The 24915-nt window shown below is 54.4% G+C and overlaps 8 protein-coding genes across 8 annotated transcripts; 6 read left to right on the top strand and 2 right to left on the bottom strand.

Moving 5' to 3' along the window:
- Positions 1–1623: 1623 nt before the first annotated feature.
- Positions 1624–3740, top strand: B0T26DRAFT_634640 (endoplasmic reticulum mannosyl-oligosaccharide 1,2-alpha-mannosidase; the record flags this gene model as incomplete). The annotated part of the gene is made up of 2 exons (XM_060436652.1): positions 1624–2113; positions 2212–3740. The coding sequence occupies 2 exons, from the start codon at positions 1624–1626 to the stop codon at positions 3738–3740; spliced, it is 2019 nt and encodes a 672-aa protein (XP_060303011.1).
- A 142-nt stretch (positions 3741–3882) lies between these two features.
- Positions 3883–4887, top strand: B0T26DRAFT_56113 (uncharacterized protein). Its single transcript, XM_060435581.1, has one exon. It carries the CDS (start codon positions 4025–4027, stop codon positions 4664–4666), a length of 642 nt encoding a protein of 213 aa, XP_060303010.1. The 5' UTR covers positions 3883–4024; the 3' UTR covers positions 4667–4887.
- A 1842-nt stretch (positions 4888–6729) lies between these two features.
- B0T26DRAFT_631941 (amino acid permease-domain-containing protein) lies at positions 6730–8931 on the top strand (the record flags this gene model as incomplete). Its single annotated transcript, XM_060436401.1, has 4 exons — positions 6730–7081; positions 7269–7476; positions 7563–7772; positions 7842–8931. The coding sequence occupies 4 exons, from the start codon at positions 6730–6732 to the stop codon at positions 8929–8931; spliced, it is 1860 nt and encodes a 619-aa protein (XP_060303009.1).
- A 1516-nt stretch (positions 8932–10447) lies between these two features.
- On the bottom strand, positions 10448–12215 carry B0T26DRAFT_631333 (uncharacterized protein; the record flags this gene model as incomplete). Its single annotated transcript, XM_060436337.1, has 2 exons — positions 10448–11836; positions 11907–12215. 2 exons carry the CDS (start codon positions 12213–12215, stop codon positions 10448–10450), a joined length of 1698 nt encoding a protein of 565 aa, XP_060303008.1.
- Positions 12216–13464: 1249 nt separating this feature from the next.
- Positions 13465–14263, top strand: B0T26DRAFT_55924 (uncharacterized protein). Its single transcript, XM_060435580.1, has one exon. The coding sequence runs from the start codon at positions 13558–13560 to the stop codon at positions 13999–14001; it is 444 nt and encodes a 147-aa protein (XP_060303007.1). The 5' UTR covers positions 13465–13557; the 3' UTR covers positions 14002–14263.
- A 306-nt stretch (positions 14264–14569) lies between these two features.
- B0T26DRAFT_746081 (uncharacterized protein) lies at positions 14570–15025 on the top strand (the record flags this gene model as incomplete). The annotated part of the gene is made up of 1 exon (XM_060444653.1): positions 14570–15025. The coding sequence occupies one exon, from the start codon at positions 14570–14572 to the stop codon at positions 15023–15025; it is 456 nt and encodes a 151-aa protein (XP_060303006.1).
- Positions 15026–15905: 880 nt separating this feature from the next.
- B0T26DRAFT_760975 (uncharacterized protein) lies at positions 15906–19787 on the bottom strand (the record flags this gene model as incomplete). The annotated part of the gene is made up of 10 exons (XM_060446391.1): positions 19115–19787; positions 19003–19031; positions 18882–18926; positions 18637–18809; positions 17514–18574; positions 17433–17452; positions 17257–17371; positions 17207–17208; positions 17006–17130; positions 15906–16950 (listed from the first exon to the last, which is right to left on the bottom strand). Exons 1-10 carry the CDS (start codon positions 19398–19400, stop codon positions 15906–15908), a joined length of 2901 nt encoding a protein of 966 aa, XP_060303005.1. The 5' UTR covers positions 19401–19787.
- A 3117-nt stretch (positions 19788–22904) lies between these two features.
- Positions 22905–24907, top strand: B0T26DRAFT_746079 (major facilitator superfamily domain-containing protein; the record flags this gene model as incomplete). The annotated part of the gene is made up of 7 exons (XM_060444652.1): positions 22905–23071; positions 23125–23156; positions 23219–23475; positions 23527–23623; positions 23680–23788; positions 23845–24524; positions 24588–24907. 7 exons carry the CDS (start codon positions 22905–22907, stop codon positions 24905–24907), a joined length of 1662 nt encoding a protein of 553 aa, XP_060303004.1.
- Positions 24908–24915: the final 8 nt, after the last annotated feature.

The raw sequence follows: 24915 nt of genomic DNA, 5'->3' as shown, positions 1-24915 counted from the left end.
CGCCGTCAAGCGCCCAGCTCTACCTGACCAAGATTCCAGGAGCCTGAAGTGAGATGGTGGTTGTTGCTTTGAATTACAACTTCAACTGCGTTCAGTGTCTTAGATTGCTGCCTTTTCGGGTGCCAAGATTCGCAACCTAACCCCAACCCGCTAACTATGTCGCCATCCGATCTCCACTCAGAAGGTCACCTCAGGTATCCCCAAAATGGGCTCGAAACGCCCCCTCGCACGACCATTTCGCAAACCACAAACTACATAGATGCGCTACAATTCATGCCGCATAGGCAGAGCATGGTCTTTGAAATGGCTTTGACCAGAAACCAAGGATAGATCTTGAGACTCTGCAGGATCCTACTACTGCACGGTCGTCTCTCAGGAAACACTCAATACACAGGGCAGTTAGCGGCGTCCTCATCCTCATCCTGAGCCTCTTCTTCGTCTTCCACCTTTTCAATCTCAAGCGCTGCTTGAGACTCTGCTTGAGGCTCTGCTGAAACCTCACCGCCTAACAATGTAGTCCCTAGGTCCATAAACCGCTTGTTTGGGTTTGTGAGTTTTCCTCCGTTTTAGAGGGCTTGAGCCTTTGCAACTCAGCCTCCAGGGCTTCAATGCGTGTCTGCTTGAGAACCAACTCGGCATGAAGCTTTTTAATAGTCTGGGCGGCCTCTTTGAACTTCTCTCGTGTCTCTGAGCTGCTTTCTTTGATTAGGTCTATTACCTGACGGCTAGTACTCGAGATATTAGGGACTTTAGGGAGCATAGGTGGTTCACCCTGTCTTGCTGGATCTCTGGGTCGCCTAGGGCCTCCCGGGGAGTTGAGAAGCTAGTTGATTCTTAGATAGATACGTATTATAGCCCTGGAAGCTGAATTGGACGGATAATACTTCCTCAAGGACCACGTGAGAAGTGCAACCGATAATGGGCATACAGCCAGCTCAGTTAGTATCCAGTATCCTATCCGCACTCCGTAGTATTTAGTAAATTCCTGGTTTTGATTTTGACCGTGAATTTCCAGAGTTGCATTATCCGGATCGCTGCATTTTAACAAATGGAAGCTGTCCTTTTCAGGCGCCAAGCCAGGGAGCTTCCCAGAACCTTGCTACTCCACAATAAGCCACCATGCCACACTGGAGGTTCAACACCAGCAGCAGCGCCATTCCTTTGCTGGCCGAAGCAATGAAATAGCAAGGAAAGGGCTTCCTGGCCATCGACCATTCTTCTCTGTATATTTTTCTTCTTCATTTCTAGCTTGACTTAACTTGGCTCGTGCCTCTCTTCGGTGCCTCCTTTCCGTCCTCTGCTCCTGCCGTCGACTGCTCGAACCCCCTCGTTGGCGATTCCCTCAACCCGATTGCCAAAGTCGCAGCCGCAGAAGCCGTCCGCTGGCGGCCATGCAGACTGCTCGATGAACACCGAGACCCGGCCATTGAGTTGTCATTGAACAAAAGATAGTCAGATCTTTGCGCCCAATCGATAACCCCCAACCGTTGATCAGCGCACCTCGGCCGTTGCCACCGACTAGAAAGACCACAGAGAGAGGAGCCTTAGCCGAGGTTGAGTGCGCGCAGAAGGCGCTTGACGCCGAACAAAAAGGAGGAGCGATAGCTCGTCGTCACCGAGGTCATGTCATTCCAGATACCGAAAAATGCGCCAACGTTTGGGAACCCGCAACAGCGACAACTTGAAGACCGTCTGTGGGCATCGTCGGGCGTGACAGCGCGCTCTCGGGGAGGCCCGGGGGGGGGAGCAGGAGGGTCGGCGGGCGTCCTGGGGGACGTGCAGGACAGGGTCGGCGGCTTCCTGAATCCCAACCGCGCGAGCCTCCCAATGTACAAGGACAAGCCGTACGCGTACGCGCCCTCGGGCCGCGCCCGCCCCGTCTACCGGCGGAAGCGCGTGCTCGGCCTGATCACCCTTGTCGTCCTCGGCCTGCTGTGGTACACGGGCGCCTTCGCCGACCACCACGCCGCCGCTGTCGGCAAGTTCAACCAGTGGGGCTGGCTGACTGCCGACTCAAAGGCGAAGGGCGCCAAGGCCGACTGGGACAAGAGGAGGAAGCTCGTCGTCGACGCCATGGAGCTGAGCTGGGATGCCTATGAGAGATATGCTTGGGGTATGTTGCGCCTTCCCCCATGTTTCTTCGCGCTGGGTTTTTTCGTGTGGCCTTGGGTGGTGATATAGGTTTGGGAGTTTTGCTGACTTTGACCTCAGGATATGATGAGTTTCATCCCGTCACCAAATCTGGACGGCATATGGCCCCCAAGGGCCTGGGATGGATCATTATCGATTCGCTCGATACACTGATGTTGATGAACTTGACATCGCGGCTTACACATGCGCGCGAGTGGCTCTCGACCTCGCTGACCTGGGACCAGGATCAGGATGTGAACACGTTTGAGACAACTATACGCATGCTGGGCGGCCTCTTGTCAGCGCACTATTTGTCGACAGAGTTTCCGAACCTGGCGGCCATAACAGACGATGGCCCAAACATGCCCGGTGAGGATCTGTATCTGGAAAAGGCCAAGGACCTGGCGGACCGGCTGATGGCGGCGTTTGACTCACCGTCCGGCATCCCGTACGCCAGCGTCAATCTCGCCCAGTTCAAGGGCATAATCTCCCATGATGACCTGGGAGCGTCGTCGACGGCCGAGACGACAACACTGCAGCTCGAGTTCAAGTATCTCGCCAAGCTCACGGGCGAGAAGGACTTTTGGGACAAGGCCGAGAAGGTCATGGAACTCGTGGACAATAACGGGGTCAAGGACGGCCTCGTACCCATTTACATTTACGCCACCACGGGCGAGTTCCGCGGAGAGAATATCCGCCTTGGCAGTAGGGGAGATTCGTACTACGAGTACCTGATCAAGCAGTATCTGCAAACCAACAAGCAAGAGGCTGTGTACCAGGACATGTGGCGCGAGGCGTTGCAGGGTGTGCGCAAGCACTTGGTCACGTACACGGAGCCTTCCCACTTCACAATCATCGGAGAGCGGCAGAGCGGCCTGGACGGCGACCTCACGCCCAAGATGGACCATCTGGTCTGCTTCATGCCCGGGACGGTTGCTCTTGCAGCAACGGGCGGGCTGACGGAGCAGGAGGCCCGGAAGCTGCCGACGTGGAGTAAACAAGATGAAGCCGACATGCAGCTGGCGCGCGAGCTGATGCAGACGTGCTGGGGCATGTACAAGTACATGGCGACGGGGCTGGCGGCCGAGATCACGTACTTCCACATCGCGGATCCGCCGCTGCCCGAGTCGGCGCCGCACCAGGCCCCGGCGGACTTTGACCCTTTGCCAGACGCCGAGTGGCACAAGGACTTTGACGTCAAGCCGCAGGACAGCCACAACCTGCAACGGCCCGAGACGGTCGAAAGCCTCTTCTACATGTGGCGCATCACGGGTGACATGCGCTACCGTGACTGGGGGTGGGAAATGTTCAAGAGCTTCATGAACTACACGGCCGTGGAGGAGGGTGGCGGCTTCTCGAGCCTCAACAACGCCAACGTGGTCCCGCCCGTGCTGCGCGACAACATGGAGAGCTTCTGGCTCGCCGAGACGCTAAAGTACTTTTACCTCCTCTTCTCGCCGGACGACCTGCTGCCCCTCGACAAGGTCGTCCTCAACACCGAGGCCCACCCCCTCCCCAGGTTCGACATGGGCAAGCTCTTCAAGACGGGCTGGGAGCGGAAGCCTAGGGACAAGGAGGGGAAGCTTGTTACGCAGCCGAAGACCGAGTAATTTGTAAATTCGAGCATTGCGGGAAACGGGTTTGTGACATGATTTTGTTTTGTTTTATGGCGAGGGCCCTTTGATGGAAAATTGGATCCAAAAGAACTTTTTTACGATGAACTAAATAAAAAAAGGGGCCTACTTTCTGAGTCCCCCTTCTCCCCGGTCTTTTTTCCCTTCTATCGTGAAGCTAAGGCCACTAGGTGGATGAATCGAGGACGACATGTACGTAGTTACGTATCCGTATATGAATATGCGAAAAAGGTGACCAGCCGAGGCTGGCTAGGTTTAAGATGGTCTACCTATCTTGTGTGCCTTCGACAGGGAAGAGCGAAGCGGATGAAAGCCTGTGGATATTTGATAGCATTAGGGCAGACACCACCTCCCTCCCCGTTCAATTATTACTGAACACTCTGCAATCTACTAGTAGCCTGATATACGAACAAACAGCCAAGCAAGCCATTTTCAGTAGTGTGTGCATGGAAAAAGGGAAAAAAACCCCCAGGAGGGCTAGCGGAAAATGGGGAAAATATGTGGTCGCCATCAGACCACGGCACCTGCATTTTGTAGGAACGCCGATACGCCACCGACGACCAGCTGAACTACCGGAGCCTATCCTCTCCCTTCACCCCGCCCTCGCGTATATTTACGGAAAACAGCAATCGGGGGCTTGGGTTTGGGCTGTGATCGGCAGCCGAAGGGGTTTCGTGAAAGGAAAAAGTACTGGTGACGTGACAAGTCTGTCTGTCAATCTGTCTTCGGCAGTTGCAGCCACGCCCGCACAGATTATCAACTTTTCTTTTCATTATCGATGGACTAATTATGTGCTGTGCGGGGGTTCCCGCCGGATCCATTGCGTTGCCGTACTCTGTTTGATATGTTATATGCGCTGTGTGGTGTCAAAGCCACTAGCAGTGAGGCTTCTTAGGTATTAATCCTTAGACTTTGTGGCTTCTCCCCGTGTCTCGGGCTGTCCTCAAGACACGTCAAGACACTCGCAGTTTCTTGCAGAAAGATTCGACGATCCCCCACCGCCCCCCCACTTAGACCAAGGTTGTTTGTACTGTATACGAACCGGCAGGTTTCCTTCTGAGCTCCTTCGCGGCATGATTTGAGATATGTCGCGCGCTATCAACCCCCTGAAGTGTTGCAGTCTAGGGATCTATGTACGTATGTACACTGCAACTGCGTACCTACCGTAGCATCTACGGAAAAGCTTGCAAGCAAGCATGGAGTGAGGGAGGAATAGTGGGTGGGTGGGAAGCCAGAGAGAGATAAGGTGAGACAATTGCCAAGCGGGAGGACGCATTGCCAGTCGGGACGCGCCGACGGTCGGTGCGCGCTATCAATCTAGCGTGTGTGGGCAATATGAACGAATGGTGTGTGCAGGCTGGACTTGCAGATGGATGACAGATTCACAAAGCACACGACTGGCAGTAAGTAAGCCCCCGAGCTTATGTGCATACGGATCCGCCCAAGCCGCCGGCTCGGTCGAGGATGGGAACGGCCTCTGCGGCAGTTCTCTTGAGTTATAGCTTATGTATTGTATGTATGTACAGCACGGGATGTGGATTTTGAAAACCGGAATAGAAAGTTTGCGGGGTACGAACAGAGTAATATCACTTAATTTGCATGCAATGCTCCGTCGTGCTCGTCTGTTATCAATTTACGCCCTGTCCCGGTAACCGTGAACTTGGGAATTCGGGAAGGTGCTTTTCCTGGGGCCTATCAGATAGTTCGTTAAGGTGCTCGCGCTCTGACGGCGAGGTGGACACCGGGCAGGAACTGGCTGGCAGAGCTGGCTGAACTTCAAGCAGAAAGTACCATGGCGGCGTGGCCCGCCTTGAATGACCTGAGGGGCCCGCTGCACTGGTAGCTGGAGGCAAGCTAAGTTGCAACCGGCGACCGACGGAGAAATTAAGCGCGTCTGATGGATATCAGGAGCGTTGGGATGGTCCAATGCAGCGTGGTAGCGCAGCATTGTGGGAGCTGATCTGCTGTGGGAGTCTGAGAGAAAGTCTGGTGAGCGGAACCTGGGGTCAACGTCAACGTCTGCCCAGACGAGACTGGCGGGGGGCTCTCAGGTGGAGGAAGGAAGGCCCCACAACCCCCGACAAACGCAACGCTCCAACCCCCAGTCTGGGCTCTCGGGCTGCGCCGCCGGGGCCATGAACAGAATGGCTATCAGTCCCAATGCACCATGCCATGGGCCATCATCACACCCACGCACGTCCTGTGCGAGTGCAGTTAGTTGGGTGTGGTGTGGTAGCGAGCAATCAGGCGTGCACTGCTGGGCCCTTCATCCCGGCAAAGTAGTGCAACGTGTGCAGGTAGGCAGGCACCTGGGAGGGCACTCATTCGCTGGTATCTCGACCATTCTTGGCACCAGTGATAAGCAACTCCAGCCTCATTTGTGAGGACTTCAACCCCCGGCCCGTGTGTTGCTTGTTTCTTTTTCTTTTTCTTCTTCCTTCTTGTCCTGTTTTCCTAGGCAATCGAAACAATCCGGCCTGCTGCAAACCAAGCATTGGAATCGACCGAGAGAGAGAGAGAGAGAGAAAGAGTGAGGCCAGCAACCAAGGCTGCTTCTCTCAGATCCTTTGACATACTAACATCCCTCGCGCCAAGAAAGTGGACCAATGGGACAATGCGCCGCTTCTGAAGACCGATATGGGACCATGCCTCCTCGGAGCGACTGACGATTGACGACCGACGACCAAGCGACCAAACTGTACTTGATTAACGTACTTATACTTGCAACAACACGGCTGTCCTCAGTTGCCCCGGGCAGCATCTCCAGCGGCTCCCCGAGGTTTGCTGCGAGTGTGTGAAGGGCCGGTGGCGGTGACGGTGACGGTGACGGTGACGGTGACGGTGACGGTGACGGCTGCTCATCGCAGCACCGACCTGACTTGGGCAGAAGCCGTGCTTCCAGAAACAGCCAGGCAAAGGCCGACGCCACGCCACGCCAACTATGGCGCCCTTTCGCGACGTCGAGATGAGCACGCTGGGGCTCAAGGAGGAGTCTCTGGCCCAGGGAAGCTCGTGGAGCATGCGGGAGCCCAGCTACGCTGGCTCGCGGCGAACACCAATGGTGCAGCGCTGGTTCGATTCGTTCCGCCGCGACCCCAACGCCCGTATCACGCCCACCCCCGTCATCACCAGCTTCGACGACCGGGACCGGCACGATGAGGACGGCATGTCGGGCCCAAACGACCTGGCCCCGCACGATCCCCGGAGCCGCCACTATTTCGACATGCACGCCGCTAACCTCAGCACCGCTAACACCCTGTTGGCCCGCGAGCTCAAGGGGAGGCATCTACAGATGATTGCCATCGGCGGTTCCATTGGTACGGCCCCTTTATTTTCTAGGCTCTGCCTTTGCTGTTCTGATGTGGCATCTATATCGTCGCCCTATGCCGAGAGCTGTGCATCTCTGGTGGCGAACCCACTTGGTCGCGCTTCGTATCATTTGGCAGATCTGCCTCTCATGAGCCGCTTGTTCTGACTTGGAGCTAACGCAACCCACCCGTCCAGGTACTGGCTTGTTCGTAGCGTCGGGCAAATCTCTGAATTACGGGGGACCGGCGTCCCTCCTCATTGCGTATGGCTTCATTGGCATCATGCTGTACTGCACTGTCCAAGCCTTGGGCGAGCTCGCCGTGACCTTCCCCATCGCCGGCTCTTTCTCGGCATACTCAACGAGGTTTCTTGACCCAGCATGGGGATTCGCAATGGGCTGGAAGTGAGTGCCCCTCCCGTCCGCGCCCCTCTGTGCCTGCCGACAACGTCAAACACGTGTGGAGCAAGCCGGTTACTAACCAAGTCCAGCTATGCCTTGCAGTGGATGATAGTTCTGCCCCTGGAAATCGTCGCTGCCTCCATAACCGTTGGCTACTGGAACAGCCAGATCAACAGGGCTGTGTTTGTCAGCATCTTCCTCTTCACAATCGTCATTATCAATCTGTTTGGCGTAAAGGGATATGGCGAGGCCGAATTCGTTTTTGCCATTGTCAAGATCACGGCTGTGATCGGATTCATGTAAGTTGCCGCCAGCGCCGTGCCACGCCACTTCCTTTTGTCTTCGCCGCTCACGAATCCCGGTTGCAGCCTCCTCGGTGTCGTGATAAACATTGGCGGTTTCCCCAACGACGGCTACATTGGCGGGAAATACTGGCATAACCCCGGCGCCTTTCACAACGGGTTCAAGGGCCTGTGCTCCGTTCTTGTGACGGCTGCTTTCGCCTTCGCCGGTACTGAGCTCGTCGGTCTGGCCGCCGCCGAAACGGTAAACCCGCGCAAATCGCTCCCTACCGCCATCAAGCAGGTGTTTTGGCGCATAACCCTCTTCTATATTGTGGCTTTAACTCTGGTCGGCCTGCTCGTACCGTACAACCACCCAAAGCTTCTGGGAGCCAAGAACATGGCCGATGCCTCGGCCTCGCCATTCGTCATCGCCATTGAGAGTGCCGGCATCGACGTGCTACCGGGCGTGATGAACAGCGTTATCCTAGTGGCCGTCATATCAGTCGGTAATAGCGCCGTGTTTGGTAGCTCGCGAACGCTGGCCGCGCTGGCGGACCAGCGCCAGGCCCCCAGGATTCTCGGCTATGTCGACCGCCGGGGCAGACCTCTCGTGGCCATAGTAGTTGCCTCGCTCGTCGGCCTCCTCGGCTACCTGGGCGACCTCGACCAGCAGTCTGACGTGCTGAACTGGCTGCTAGCCGTGTCGGGCCTGTCATCCATCTTCACCTGGGGATCCATCTGCATGGCGCACATCCGCTTCCGCCGTGCCTGGGCCGCCAAGCACCACTCGCTCAACGAGCTGGCGTTCCGCTCGCAGGCCGGGGTCGCCGGCTCCTGGGTCGGCCTCTCCTTCAACGTGCTGGTGCTCATCGCCCAGTTCTGGACGGCCGCCTGGCCCATCGCCCCGCCCGCAGCCCTCACGGCCGGCTCAGAATACCAGATGGCCGTCCCCACTGCCGTGCAGAACTTCTTCCTGCAGTACCTCGCCGTCCCCATCGTCGCGACCTTCTACTTTAGCTACAAACTGTGGTTCCGCACCAGTATCATCCGCACCAAGGACATCGACATCGACACGGGCCGTCGCGACTTCAACCTGCCTATCCTGATCGCCCACGAGAACGACGAGCAAAAGTCATGGCCGTTGTGGAAGAAGATCTACAGGTTTCTTTGCTGAAAAGCCGACGGTCGCCTCAATCTTGGAAGCCTAAGACTGTGTTTCTGCTTATTTTCCTTTTTGGAGTTTCGTATATTTCTCAATTTCTGCGCGGTCGAGAACCCATAAAAGTATCCCGTGCGCATGGCATTGGCATTGGCGCTTTCCTCCTTCCATTTTGTTTGCGCTATAATGAAGCTAGACGGCGTAGCTGGTGGACGAGACAATTTCCGCGCGAAGATACCAGACCAAGAGGCGTCTCCCCTCTTGGATCATTTTGTCGTTATTGGTCTTTCGGTGGGGTTCTCCCTTTGGATACCTCAGTTAGCGTGGAGTTTGGACAGAGAGAGGCTTTTCTTTTCTCTTTTTTTGTTGTTTCTTTTTCGGATGGGGGACTTACAAAAAAAAGATATCCATTCCCCCTGCCTCCCTCACGGATCAAGTGAGTAGGCGGTACACGGTTCAGGGATAGGTAATTGGCAAACGGCGAACGGCGAACGGTGAACGGTGAACAGCGTTGTTGGGGGTGGGTGGGTGGCGGGGAGGAGGCGAGACTGACTGGAATGGACTTCTTCATTTCGGTTTAAATGAAAAACGAGCTCCCAGGACAACAATGGATGGAGGGTGGCCGCTGTGTACTGCATCTTAGGCACCTAGATTTATTGCCACGTCCGTACCGTACCTGTCTTCCTAGGCAGAGGCTGGAAGGCTGGTGCCACATCATGGTTTGGGTTGGTGACTGGGTGGTCCAGGTTAGGGGTAAAGGCTGTTGTCTTTTTTTATACATATATATAGTTCACCCCCTACAGCTTTGCGTCAGTTTCTAGTAACACCTCTATGCCTGATATATATATATATATACCTCCCTATATTCTCCCTGGTATGGTATGTTTGCGTTCCGCGAGAGATTTAAAACACATCAACACCTCCGAGGAGAACAAGAGTCCGACCATGACGATTTCTTGCCGTAGACTTGGTCAGGAACGTGAGGTAATTGCACAACTTCTACGTTCTACCTATATATAACCTACTTTGTTCTTGATTGGAAAAGACTAATTGTTTTTGTATTCATCTGCTACTCCCCCAACTAACCAGCTACGCAACTATCAGCTAAGAAATACGAGACTGCGATAACAAGACAAGCCCAAGGAGGAAGTCCCTCGCTTTTCAATCAATAATCAGGAACAGGTGAGACGCCCTTAAAAAAGAGAAGAAAACAGCGACAGGTGGTGAATCGAGGGATATAAATGTAAATTACGGTAATCCAACACACAAGAACAACTGTCAACAAGGAAAAGATGGGATGTTACGCATTGCCATGGATTTCCATCTCTTTCTCTCCTCCTCATCAGTCATGGGTGGCATGCATCAAGACATGATAATCATCAGTAAAGTAGAGTTGGTGGTAGTAGTAGTAAAATAAACAAGCGAGACATAAACAGTATCATGCTACCTTCTTTTACCTCACGGGGCGGTTGCGTCTGTACTTGGTATTCTGCACCTCAGCCCGAGCATAACCCGCTGCTGAGACATTGCGCTAAAAGTCCCATAGGGTGCTGGTGGTTGGCTTGTGCTGCTGCTGCTTTCCGGGAACATTTCGCGGGCCGAGTCCCTCATCTTCTTCGTCACCCACAGCCCAGTAGCGCCCGTTGCCTTTCTTGCCACCCATGCCGTCTCCGGCAATGGAAATGCCGCGGTCGTCGCCAGTCCTTCTGACATTGGTGGGGTTGTTGTTCTCCTTTTGCGAGGCGGGGGAAACGTCGTAGTTTGACCAGTTGCTCTCCATCATGCGCACTGCCTTCTTGCGATCATCGCCGATCTTGGGCCCGTCCTCAGCCTTGTCGTCGCCACCGGTGGGTGACTCGTCCGTCATGTTGAAATGTGGGTCAAAGTCCTTGTGGCGGCCTCCTAGGTTGGTGATGTTACCAAGAGGGGGCGGGCCTGGCGTTGGCACACTGCCGTCCTCAAGAGTCAGTTTATTCCCCTCGTACAGGCCAAGGCCAGCGTTGCGGCCGGCACCACGGGGGCGACCGATGAGGCGTGGCTCAGTCGCTTCTCCGTCATCGACAAGCTCAAAGTGAGCCTCGGCGTCCCGGCGTCCCTGAACCTGGGTAGCCTTCCTCTCTGGAGATTCCTCAACCACATCGCTTTCGGGGCCCCAATGACGGACGTTTCGGCCCTGGTGCATTGTGCGGGTATTTGTGGGCTTCTGCGGTGTCACGAAATCGTCAAATGACCAGTTCTTGGTGTCCTTCGTCTTGGGCAGCTCAGCAAAGTCGACGCCAGTCTTGGGCGCATCTTGCGGATCGGAGCCGTCGGCAAAGTCGAAATGCTGATACTTCCTGGGATTCGGACGAAGAAGACGATCGGGCGATGGTTGCTCCTCTTGGGGTTTCTCGACAGGCGCTTCCTCATTGGCATGGAAGAGACGCGCAGACTGGTAGTTCTTCCCGGCCCCAATCTTGGGTGCAATCGCCTTGCTAGGCGAGTCGGAGCGCTGGCGGCCTCTGCTAGGTGACTCGGGCTCGTTGTTGGGCCCAGTACCCATAACGTCTGCAAACGAACGTTGATGAGGCCGAGTGCCGGCGTAGGGGGAGACTACAGTTGGCAGGTCATTATCGCCGTCACGCGGCCCAAGGCCCAAGGTTGTATGGGGGTCGCGGAGGATGTGGGCGGAGTTACCCCGAGAGCGGGCAATGGGTTCCTGTGGAGCGGGCGCGGACGCTTGCGCAGGTTCGGCCACGGCATCGACGCCGTTAGTCTTGATACATCTCGTGATGAGGCTGATTTGGTCTGTGCTGTCACGAATCGGCCAATTGCGCCCTGTTTTGCCAATAATATCGAGCTGCTTGAGAAGTGACGCTTGGTCCCAGCTCTGACGGATCTGGGTAATGTTGCCCTGGCCGTCAAACGTCACAATGTGCGTCTATCGTGCAATAGGCGCGTCAGCATGGGCGACATGACATTGCGCGCCAAGAAAGGGGTACCAAACTTACAACAATGAGATAGACGGTGCGATCTGCGACGAAGTTGTCGTCGAGGCCGGGCAGGTAGGCACCGCCCCCAGAGACAAACTCTAGGGTGGTGTCGACCTCAACGGCAACGGCATGCGTGTCCTCAATGGCAAAGAGGACATTCTCCTTCTTCTTCTTGATCTGTTTCTGCGAGGTGGATACGTGCTTGATGATTTCGGCCGCTCCCGAAAAGCTCGTCGTGGTGGTGATGTAGTGTAGCGACGCGTTTGACGCCAGCGCCGACGAGCTTGGCGTGGTGAGGAACCGCTTGTATGCAGCCTGCAGCGACATGTCGTGGGACGGCAGTATAGTAGGCGGAGATGGTTCGCTGCAATTACTCTAGAAGTCCGAAAGAGGAAACCAGAGGCAATGCGATGGAGATATTCGGTGGGACAACTGTTAAATTCCTTTCCTTTCCAAAAGTTGATGTGGTAAACAGAGTCGGAAGGAAGAAGAGAGAAGAAACAAAAACAAGAAAAATAGAGCAAACCTGAACACGGGAAGAAGGCTAAGGGAAGGGAAGGAAGACTGAAGCGTGTTCTATGAAGGGGGGTTCTGTGGATGCGGGCATGCACGGGGTAGGGGCAGACGCAAGTCCCTTTTCCGGCTTGGCAGGGAAGGTGTTGGTGTGTTTACCTGCATGGTCCAAGGTAGCAGGTACATTGTACTCACCACATGCACATTATGCATAACGTACTACTGGTTTCCCAAGTGTATTTTTGTTTACGACGGACTGCCAGCCGAGTGCCCGGCGCCCTTTCCGTGCGCCGAACGCGATCCCGCGCAGACGGATGGCACAGAAAAAAGCGCTAGACGCGTTGCTAGCAGGCGCGACCCGGTCCAACGGTGGCGGCGTCGAAACGGCCAAGTGCCGAGGCGAAAAAGATCAAGGCTATGGCCTGAGCCCTCCAAACATTCGCGTCTTTGGCTCGCAATTCTTCCGAATGCCATCCCAATGAAGCCGATGGTACTCATTACTACTTGCCTTGTCATTCGAGAGTTACGATCTTCCAATTCTTAGTCAAAATTGATCGATTTCAACTTGGAGACATCAAACCCTACTCGGTCTAGCTCGTCCCCGCCGTTGCACTCTACTAACATCGGGGCACCACTAGTTCAAGATCGGCGATAATCCATGGTCTATTATGGAGGGAACAGGCAATATTCCGTAGACTTGGCGGCAAGAAGGAAGAGCAATGCTGCTTCAGATTGCTCGACTCTCGGTAGTCTTCCAAAAGCCTCCCCTCGCTGTGATCGACGGATGGTAGGAAGTGGAGACGTGTGGCGTGGCTTTTTGGCTGCGCATCACCTGCATTTGCATGGTAAAGTTGCATTGCGAGGGGTCCTCCCCCCCGTGAAGTCCCTCCTTGTCGGCAACCGTTTTGTTTCACAAACAGGCGTTCGCGTTTCGAAGGGGGCGCTAAACCAGATTGTCCCGAATGCATCACACTAAGGCCCACATCGGTTAGCGGCACCCTGTCCTCGGAATTTGGCTTTGCGCCCACAACGCTCTCGCCTTCGCCTTTACAAGTTCGACAACTGAAAAGAGTCTCCCCGATGTCGCTATATCTATATATTGCTCTTTCCATTAAGCCACCGCACAGCCGAGCGTTTGAAATGCTACGAGTACTCAATGTTCAAGACTACAGGTAGGTTCCCAGGTAATTGTGTCTTGATTTTGGTGACTCGCGGTATCCTGTCTGCAGAGCAAAGGCAAGTAAGGCACACAGGTGCCTACCTCATGATCAGAGGCCATGGTGTTGATGGGGGGTCGCCTATTTCCAGGTTCATTCTCACGTTAGCCGACCCCACCGCCTTCCCGCCTTCCCCGGGTCAAGCAGCGAGGCCTAGGGTCGTATGTCTGCCACAGGGCATCCATAAGGTGCTGTCAGGCAGCCTTACAGCGCTTGTATATGGTATGTGCTGGGCAGAGCCTCGGCCAGGGCGTCGGAGATTGATGTCATGGCCGACTGTTGATCTTTATGCTTGCCTTCCAGCTGGAGCGGTGAGAGTAGCAGGCAGTCAAATGACTGTGCGCCCCGGCAGTCTGGCAACCAGTCTCTCTGCCCATTTCTAGCGGGTTTCAGGTCAGACCACAGCCTGCTGCACCATATCCATACATCGAATTACATTCGAGAGCCCTGCCTCTCGTAATCTCACTCTCATGTCATTGCCCACACTCAAGGCATCCATCCAGAAGATGGGTTTGGTCTGATGAACTGGGACTTCCTTTATTTGCTTCGTTTTCCTCGAGCTTATTTCAAGTGCCCCGTTCCTCTCTCTCAGATCTCGTTGTGTTAGCCTTCTGTCCCTTTCTCACACAAAGGCATAACACATATATCCCTATCTATGTATATGAGAAAATATACCTATCAGACTTTTGCTCCCTCGGCTCTCTCGACATATACCAAGGCCTTCCCCAGGGAAAGCAACTGACTACCTACCCTGGTCGAGGCAAGCCCGGGATCACCAGCGTCGACAACCCTCCTCTAACTCTCTAATATCCCTTTCTACGACCATGACCGTCTGTCCCCGTTGACTCTAGCGCCCGCACTCCATCAACAACTCCTACGCCTCGAAACACCCGTCTTCCCCCTATCTTCACTCGCCATCCATCCACCAGCTCGGCACCGAGAGAGCACGCCATGCGCGTCGACCTAGCCCACGGGCCGCCAGCCAAGCCACAGATCCACTCGTACAAGAACCACCACACATACAACGGCGTTGCCCAGCTACCCGTGGCCACCTCGGTACGGCGATCGCCCGCCGGCCTGCGCCAGCTCTCGGCCCCCGACGGCTGTGGCGGCGAGGAGCACGCAGCGGCCGTCGTCGTCTACGACGTAGTACTGTACTACGCGGGCAACCGCGCCTGCACCATCTACCAGACGCTAGACGACTTTGCCGTGCTCGGGCGCGGGCGCGGTCGGGGCGCCGTGCCGCTTCCCGGCTCCGGCTCCGGCTCCGGCTGCGGCTGTAGTTCGAGGCTGACCGCCGCACGCGACCTGGACCAGCTTCTGCGTGACGCGCTGGCGAAGCGCTCGCGAGACTGCGGCGTCGAGTATTTCCTGCGGCGGAGACTCGGCGACTGCGGAGGCCGGTGACAAACATACAGCACACAGCACAAAGCACACAGCACACAGCACACAGCACACAGCACACAGACACAGACACAAAGAACCTTATCTCATACCACCGGTGGCCGACCTGATAACAGGATAAATACGCAACAGTGGACGTAAATAAGGATAAAGGAAGTAGCTGGGTTGATATCTTCCTTACTGAGACTTATCATTCTCCTCCCATCCATGCCTTTCCCGCAACTAATATCTTTTCTTTTTCTTCTTTCAATTTGTATCCTCTCCATACAGAAGAGATTCCGCTCTTCTCACGATAACATACACACTCACTCCTTTTAATCTTTAATGTATTCCTTAGGGTTTCTTCTTTCTCTTATTATCTGCGCCGACGTGGTAAACACAACAACTTGACTAGCGGCCGTGAGTCCCGGGCCCGGGAACCATAGATAGATAGGTAGAAGAGCCGGGTAGGCGCTATAATTATGATCCCCATAGTTTCGTTGGCCATGTTGTTCGTTAGATCCGCCTAGAATTCATCATGAGAAAACAGCACCAGGGCTTGACAAGTAGTTTATCTCATTCCAGGAATGTAAGCTATATATGAGATTTTCCGAGGGGCAGTTTCCGGGCCTTAGCATAACTAAAATGCCAAAGGCGAACTTCCATTGATAAAAACTCTTGACAATGCTCCAACAATAGAAGTGTCGTAATGTGATATATATATAGGTATATTGCGAGAAAAGAACATGACGCAGTCATAGCCGCCCTTCAAGTTATAGTCGTCGAGGCCGTAAAATAAAACAAACACACCAAGGATCTTACCCAATCATCAAAGACGTTTCCACCCTCCCAAACCGTTATCATAGTATTTTAATTTCCTTTTTATCTCCCCCCAGTCTAACGTCTATGCCAACCCGACTGCCCAGGCTGCATTCGAGAGCTGCTTCAGCAGATGAATAATATTCTCGCTAATGGGAGGCAGGCTGTCGGGGCCGCCAATGAAATTGGCACGGAGAATTTCCTGTGTAACTTCCATATATCCGCGGGGATCGTCCACGACAGCGGAGCTGGTATTTGTAGGCCCGCGGATACTGGCACGACCTTGGCCAAAGCTAATGTACCGGTGAACAATTGGGCAGTCGTCGCCGTCAATGTATACCGTACCATTGTAGCCGAGGTGGCCGTGCTGCTGATGGCCGGGCGGCCGAGATGCACGCTCGATCACACCGTGAGTCCATAGACACAAGGAGGCATGATGCACACCGATGGCATAGAAATCTTTGAGGTGTCCAAGAGGGAACCTCTTGCCGTGCCGTAGAATCTGACCTGCATGCCAGATGGCCTGCCGCGCATCTACACTGGTAGACCATCGCTGAAGCGTGGGGTAGACTCTACGCGCCTGCTCCTCGCCTTCCTTGCCCGAGAATAGCTGCAGGTCATCGAGAGAGACGTGCAGATTCATGAGGAGCAAGTGCAGCATCAAGCTCTCTTGGGCCGACATCATGTCGGACTGATTCAGAGTGACAAACTGAAAGCCCTGTAGCTGTTTACAGAGCTCCTGATGCCGAGTTTCCAGTAGCAGGCTTGTACTATTTGCAAAGGCTGGCGACTGCGCGGTTGGCCGATAAACCGAGTTGAGCTGCCGATATTCCCAAATCATTGACCAAAACCCATGCAAGTAGACCGAGACAGCAAACTGAACATCCATGAGCTGACTAGTTATTGACAGCAGGTTTATATCCCGGAAGAGGTCGCCGAGAGATGGGGGCTGTTTGCCTCCAGCGGCTGCTGTTCCTAGGTAGTGGACTTTAAACTCCTCGGCGCTTCTTGCAAACCACAATTCTTTGGAACACGGTAGAGGCAACGTAAGCTCCGCATACGATATGTGCGGATTGCAAAACTGTGTCATCGAAACTTGGGAATCCCTCAAGTACGCGTGAAATGCGAGCCTGTGATCTGAGGTTAGATATGTTCTTTTCTGTGTAACGAGTCTCAAGAATGGACCTTTTCCAGGACTCGGATTGGTACCACTGCTTCCATTTCTCCTCGAGAACTTTACCCTCGTCCGATGGGTGGATGACAATACTTGGATAAGCGGACCGTTGAAACTTTCCCCGGTACCGCATCATCTTTGACTGTGGTCAGTACTCGGCATATAGTAGGGAGTATTCTTGTCTTACTGCGATGGGAATGGACAAGTCTGACCTCTGTTAGCCAAGGCAGCGAAGGTGAGCTGGGTATGTTATATAACTTACGGCATTCGGCAATCTCCATTTTTCGCCTATTGCCGCTCCAAAGACCGACATCCTGAATCAACATCAAAGCCTGGACAAGTCCAGGATCTGCGATAGTTTTGTTGTTCTCTTCGAACTGCATTGGCCTTTCAGTAAGTGTACTTTGACACCTGGTAGCACGCGATTTTTGCACTCACTCTGGAAGGAATTGTAAGGCCTAGTTGACTTTGTCAGTCAAGAGCGCGGTATTACCGATACGGATCAACCTGGGTACTCACGGACTGCCTCTTGCAGAGCGAATCCAAACCGACGCAAGGTAGGGACGGGAGCCAGAACAGCGCCAGCCGAAGCAGCTATAGCCAACCACTCGGGCCATTGCGTATTCAGGGAGAAGGAACCGTAATGTATCCACGAAGATACTGAGCAGAGGTGAGAGGCCAGAAAGATGTTAATCCAAGAGTCCATAATGTCGACTGATGGAAAAGAAGACGCGACACGGGCCATCATGGCATCATTACGACATGTACCCAGAACAATAGCCAAGATCTTGTCTCGACCTGAGGTGTGTAGCCTATCCTCGATCACTCGGTCTGCCAACCTCCCATCCGCCTGCATTTGAGCCGTCGTGTGAGCGTCTTTAGACGGCAAGGGCAGGTTGGATTGTTCGTTATATCCATTGTCTGTTTTTGCAGGAGTCCATCGCCATGGGGATTCTGTCCACATCTTCACAAGCCTTGATCGCATCGCAGTCATGTCAACAAAGTTGTCAGGGCCAGACCGTAAGTCTGGCACGCTTGGAGAGCCGTCGACATTCCAGTGGTGTAGAAGGCCGAAATCGAACTCTCTGAGGTCTAGACTTGTGTCATCGCAGAAATCCAGGACTGCCAGGCCTTGGGCTTCGGCGAGTCTAGTTGGATGGTCTAGTGACTGGTCATAGAGGACGTCGCGCAGAAAGTCGCCAAAGGGGGCCTTGGCCATGTCGTCGACGGCACTGCCAGGATACGGCGGCTGGAAGCCGTCAGTCACCATCGTCTCTGGGGTAGGCAACTGTGTTTCTTCTTTAAGCGATGGGTTTCCAGTGAAGACGGGACTGTGATCAACGGTCTGAGTGTTGACGGGTGGCGGGTAGGCGGGTCGGATCTGATCTTGGGCAGCTTGCTGTTGTTGTCGTTGGCTATTTGCAACGACAGACGAATGGGGGTAGTAAGGAGACTCGGGGCTTGACTCTTGGGGGTAATCAACGCCACGAGCATTCGCAGAGAGATGGAGCAAGTGCAGGGCTGCGTCCTCCGAGGATGCATATTCGCAACTCAACCCACGATTCCTACAGCGAGTGCATCTGAAGTCAGGTCAGCAGTGTGAGGGGAGCCCAGGTTTGTCTGACGCGGCAGGGGTACCTACGGTTTCAGCTCTTCACACTTAACCCTCGCCTTCGCGCAGGCCTGACAAGCGTGAGCCACGCGGCCTGCACCAGGGGACGAGTTGATGCGCTTTCGCTTGGTTCCATTGTCGTCCTGGTGGTTGGTGCGATGACGCTTGAGGAGATCAGCTCGAGAGAAAGCCTTCGAGCATACCTACAAGGGTTTGTCAGTCATGGAACGGTACGGCAGGGAAGCAGGCGCCAAGGGGCCAAGAGAGAAACTTACATCGCAGGCAAAGCGTTTCCCCAAAGTGTGTGTTGCAATATGTCTCTTGTAGAGAGTTAGCAAACAGAACCAGATGCCAAGTATAGATGGGGAGAAGGGGGGGAGACCGTGCGGTACATACTTGCAGGTGTTCAGGACGCGAGTACCGGCCTGGGCCACAGTTAGTCTTTTGAACCTGGGGCTACCTCTTCAGCAGCCGACCTGAACAACAGTGAAGAAAACGAGAGGTTTACGTAAACAGTCGGCGCATTGGTACAGAGACTGGACGTTGGAGTGGTTCCGAGGCGGCGTCTGAGTCTGGCCAAGGTCGGGCAGCGGAGCCGCAGGACTTGGTGACGGGCGGTAGACTGGGGCTGAAGGAACAACAAGCGGAGCAAGGGACAAGCGAGAAGGCGGCGGGTGGTGGTGCGAGGTGCCGAGGGGTGGCACGGTATTAGTTGACGGCGGACCGGTAGGAGCGGGAGGTAGCAGTGGGGGATCGGGAGGGTGGATGAGATGTCCGATGTTGGGGCTGGCCATGATGGTGAGGTGAAGCTGCTGGCCGCGTGCGTATTGAGGCTAGCCAAGCCAATGAGTGGATAGACGAACCCAGACACGAAGAGACTAGCTAGGCGGGCATGCAGTCAATCAATGTATGATGGATTGGCGTGCCGCGAAGCGTCTCACAGCGCCGTGCGCATCCGTCATCAACCCCGTGGCCTCATCGATTCAAGGCCCAGTCCAGGTCCGGGAGCTGCGCCGCTGCCGCCGGGAAAGTGGGAGTACGACGGGATCACGACTGGAGCCCCAGGTCAGGTGTGGATGGGCCGTTTGGCTCGCAGCGGTCTTGGAACACACACCACAGCTGGCTGGCAGGCAGTATGGTTTGGTTAAACTCGAGTTGGAAAGCTCGACTTTTAATTAAAGGCTCCGGCAAGAAGCCAAGACTGCTAGACTGACTGACCCTGCGGTACTGCAACATTGCGCACGCGTAATCCCCTCCCAGACACCCCAGACACCCCTGAACAGGACTAGACCCGTCTGCATCTGCACGCACTGCAGCTTTTGCTGGCGAACCACAGCTTTCGAGGTGATCGGAGCACGTCGTGCAGCGGCCGACCGTATTGTCGATCTCTTTCTTCTGTGCGTGAAGCACGAGCTTCCAGGTTGATACAACATCTGGGATTTGAAGGTATCTGAGTTTTAGAGGCAATGGGTATGGATGCACGTAAATGGTTGGAATAGAAGGCAACCTGAATTACCGCGCGCAGTGTGTTGGAGGTATGTTCGGAACAAATCAGGACGGCTACTTCAATTAGACAACACCTGGCGTCTAGAACTTAAATTTGCCGTTGCCGCTAACATAACTGCCCGAGGTTTTAAATCACACCTCAAGTGCTGCTGCCGAAACCAGTGTAGGGCATGATGCCATGTCTGAGAAGTCTTGGCATTCTAAGAGCAGGAACGACTGAGCCCTAGACTACCTTAGTGTAGGAGGGGAAAGGGGAAGCATTCCAAACATCTCAATCGGAATAGATGCACGCATCTTTTCGATTCTTCTCACACACAGTGAAACCGCGACAGTCATCTCCTTCACACCTACCTAGTTTTCCCATCAATAAAAATGGCTAAACAACCCAAGGCGTCGGGTGTCTTGGGGTCAGATGGGCCCGGACAAGCCTTCTGCCGCTGATTGCCACTTTATTGCATCAATAAATCCCCCGTACATGTACGGCTTGGTTGCCTACCTAGGAAGCGTGCTGCGCTGTTGCATGTGGTTGAAGAGCCAGAGGGTGTGCAAACATTAGTGACCTGCAGTTTGGCGACTTCGAACCTGGACTCGAGGACTCAAGCTCAAACAAGCCTCGGCGGTGTACCCGCACCCACGTGTAAAAAGAAGGATAAGATGCCAAAAAGTAAATTTAGCAATCCCCGTAGTTCTCGCCGCACTACGCATTGAACTTGGGCGATCCCGACGGGCTGCGCGTGTTCTCTTGATGTGAACCCCTAATTCGAGGCCACCGTTCATGCCCTCAGAGACGTGTGCTGCTGCTTTTCGATTCAGGCCGTGTCAGAAGTTTATTTAAACCCGCTTGTCCATCGAAATTTCCGGGTTCACAGAGGACACAGTCTTGGATTTAACCGCCACGCCACCAAATCGAAGACACAACGCGGAACTCGACACCTAGTTTCCCCATCGCATAGCCGTCATGCTTGAACTCTGGGGTAAGGGTAGCAACCACGATATTATCCGCGAGGGAAAATAATACCATGAACAGCTCAAGCAGACTAGATTGGCCCCCAATAATATCTATCGCCCTTCGTACCACCGAGACAAGCAGGACCAAATGCGGACTAGTGGCAGTTACAGTCATGAACAGAAATGCAGACGGATTTCGACAGCTTGTCAACTCATCTGGAAATTGACCAGACAGACGCAAGGGAGATGGCAGTCGAACTGGCTAGACGGTCCGCGTGTTTACATTACGAAGTACGGATAGAGCCCGGAAGTCGGGACGGGAGCTAAGGTATGGCAGGCAGTCAATACCCAGCCGACGTGCATGGCACGTGTATCCGTAGTGAACTCCGTAATATATAGCCCGTATATTGTATATTGGATTGATGTGGGGCCCTATGGCCTTGCCCAGACGACGCCGTTGATGGCAAACAGCTCGTGGTCGAATACTACCGGGACGGATATGCAACAATTAAGAAGCTATGCGATCATCTTGCCGCTTCGGCCGGAGTGACCTGAGTGCAGCATTGTCAATGTGATAAACGCGGCTTCCCCAGTGAGGTCGGGTGGGGCCCATATTCGCCCTGCAGTTGCCCCGGACTCCAAGATCTGCGAACCCAACCTCGGGTGCCACAATGTGGGACGGGGGACTCCTGAGTTCGCTGTAATATAAATAGCAAGCATTGACTTCGCTTACTCACCTTGAAGGGGATCTCCCACGAGGAGAAGTCTCTCCCGTCCTCTCACCCCAACCCTCGAATCGAATAGCTGTAGTAGTGTAAACCCCCTCCCTTTGGGAAGGCTCGCCCCTTCTCGTCCTGCGTTCTTCGGGGGTTTCGAGCGGGTGTCGGTGCGGAAGGTGCTTGCGCAGGGGGGCGAGGGAGGGGGGTCTCAACTGACCCCAGAAGCATCGGAGGCTAATCAGACCAAGGCGCGAACCCTTGTCTAGGGCGGCATCTAATTCAGATCTCGCTGCATTTCGTTTTCCCATGTGTCTCGCGAACCATCCTCTTCTTCTGGGTCGTAGTGGTGGCACATCTGGAGATAAATACACTTCTAATCCCTCGGAGAGCAAGCAACCATGTCCGTTCCTAGACGGTGAGCCAGCCAGTTCTGTACTGTACACAGAGCCTTCCGGCTGCCTCGTGAGTCGATTATCGTTATTTATTTGGAGTTGTTTTTGATGGTACCTTGGGTTGTCGTTTAGCTTGGACTTTACCTAGTTACCATTGTTGCCATCTACGCCAACGTCCACACTCGCACTCGCCTCCACGCTCACGCTGCTTACCTTTTCAACCTTGTCATCCGGTACCGGCCCCTTCGCCTTGGGTTCCCAGGGTGTGTGAGGAAACCCCCGTTCCTGGATTCTACCCCGAGCAAATCCCTATCCGTCTAGACCCCCGCACGACTTCAGAGGTTTCGCCCGATGACACGCTGATGAACCTGAACCGGTTCTGCCAGATGGCATGTTGGTAACATCCTATATTGAATCTAGTCATAAGAGGCGCCTTTGGGAGTTGCAGATTGGTCCCGGACTTGCAAGCTGTATGTCCATATGCTATTTGTGCACCAACATGCCTGCCGCTTCGTCTGATGCATTTGCTGTGCAGTTCGGTGGGCTAGTTCCAAAGTCTGTCGAAACTTGACCGACCTCCTCATCCACTATCTCTAACTGCCAGAGCCCGGCCCTGTCAAGCGAAAACCGAGTCTTATCGACATCCGACCGCGACGGTCTGAAATAAGAACGTCACTTCTCGCTGCCAGCTCTTGGAGGCGTCGTCGTGTCCCAACCTATCGTTACTGTCGCTATGGCCGAGGATCGCATCGCCGCGTCGCTGGACGCCCATCCCAAGGTGGAGCGCATCGACAAGATTCGGAAGAGAACTCTGGGAAACGTCCGCCTCCGACATCTTGATACCAACGAGATCATTCTGATTCCTACGCCTTCTTCGGACCCCAATGACCCTCTAAATTGGTACTCGTCCCTCCACCTCTGGCTGGGTTGATCATGGCTAACTGTCAGTATAGGCCGCAGTGGTACAAGTACTATATTGCAACGGGTGAGTATAGACGAATGGAAGCGGCATTGACAGCATAGGGTGGCTGACCTCTTGGCTAACAGTGGTTTGTCTCGCCATGATGATGTGCAACTTCCTAGCTGCGGGCCCGTCCATTGATATAGTTTCCACGACAATGGACTTCTTTCCCGGGGCTAATCCAAGAACCGACCCTCTTTATTTTGCCGACGCTGTAGCCAAGGTCTCCTACTTCTTCACCTCCACTGCTCTTTTGCAAGGCGTTGGGAACTTCTTCTGGGTTCCTGTTGCGAACAAGTACGGTCGACGGCCCACTTATGTCTTCAGCTACCTCATCTACACTGTAAGTTCACGCCACAGTCTTATCTGACAATGGAAACTCAGACCTCACTAGGCCTCCGCTATCTGGCTTTGCTTTGAGCGGTCGTACAGCGGGTTCCTGGCGGGCCGCATAATCATGGGCTTCGGTGCGGGCGCTGCCGAGACTGTTGGTATGTTCCCTTCCACCATCTCAACCAAGACTCAAAGCTAACCCAGACACCGATAGCTCCAATAACTATCGCCGATATTTTCTTTCTCCACGAGCGGGGCACTGTGATGGCCCTCTATACCTCTTTCCTGGCAGTTGGCGTTGCACTTGGCATCGTCATTTCTGGGTAAGGTCGTCACCTCGTTGGGGTGTACCGATGGATGGCTAATGGAACCCTTGTAGCTTGATCACCATTGGCCATGAATGGAGAGTCATTTATCAGGTTGCGGCCGCGCTGGTAGGCTTCGTCCTGCTTCTCGCCTTTTTCGCATTTCCGGAGACAGCATATATCCGAGAAAAGCTCCAGAGTGATGACGAATCCGCCGAGGCCGGCCAGGCAGACTCGGAAAAGGATGTAATAACCACATCCGACGTGGAGCGGGTGGCTGGGTCAAAACCTGGACTCATGCGAGAGTCCTATTTGAGGTCCCTCAAGCTCTTTCGTCAAGCTCTTACTACAGAGAGTTTTCTCAAACTTGTCGTTCGGCCGCTTGGCTTGATCTGTCTTCCCCCGGTGCTCTGGGCTGCCCTTGTCGAGGCCGCCACTATTGGCTTTCTCGTTGCTGTCACGTCCAATGTTGCGGTGGCCTTCCAGGAGATGTACGGCTTTGAGGCTTGGCAGGTCGGCCTCTGCTTCATCGGTGCCATTATTGGCTCCATTGTGGGTATCCCAGCAGGCGGCCATCTTGGAGACAAAGTGGCCGACTGGTTCACTCGGCGGAACAACGGCGTGAGGGATCCTGAAATGCGACTTCCTGCCATGATACCCTGTCTTATCGCCACGCCCTTATCCCTCATTCTCTACGGCGTTGGGATTGAGCACAAGCTGCACTGGATATGTCCGACAATCGGCATTGCTCTCTGTGAGTTCACCCAACCCGCTTCGTTCGTTCCTAGGCCGCCGCATCGACTGACTGCAATCTCAGTGAACTTCGCGACCGTCCAGGGAACCAATCTCTGCCTCGTCTATGTCATCGACGCCTACCGCCCGATTGCCGGCGAGGTCACCCTTGCGGTCATGGGGTTCAAATCCATGTTCGGCTTCCTCTTGTCATTCTACACGAACACATGGGTCAGCCAGTCTGGATACCAGAACGCGTACGGCGTGATGGCGGCGATTTCGGCTGCTCTCATTTTGCTGTCGGTTCCCCTGTATTTCTGGGGAAAGAGGATCCGCCATGTCACTTGGCAGTGGCGTGTCATTTCGTGTGTTCACTGGAACGATGACCGTGAGGTTGGCGAGTAGCTGCATCC

This window comes from Lasiosphaeria miniovina, assembly GCF_030549165.1.
Source record: "Lasiosphaeria miniovina strain SMH2392-1A chromosome Unknown B0T26scaffold_1, whole genome shotgun sequence".
In the NCBI taxonomy this organism is placed as follows: domain Eukaryota; kingdom Fungi; phylum Ascomycota; class Sordariomycetes; order Sordariales; family Lasiosphaeriaceae; genus Lasiosphaeria; species Lasiosphaeria miniovina.
The sequence above is the reverse complement of the archived record's forward strand: the minus strand, read 5'-3'. Positions and strand labels throughout refer to the sequence as shown.

Bases quoted from the DNA above. Each gene is read 5' to 3' on its own strand.
- B0T26DRAFT_56113 (XM_060435581.1), top strand. From the start codon at position 4,025: ATGGTCTACCTATCTTGTGTGCCTTCGACAGGGAAGAGCGAAGCGGAT.
- B0T26DRAFT_55924 (XM_060435580.1), top strand. From the start codon at position 13,558: ATGTTCAAGACTACAGGTAGGTTCCCAGGTAATTGTGTCTTGATTTTG.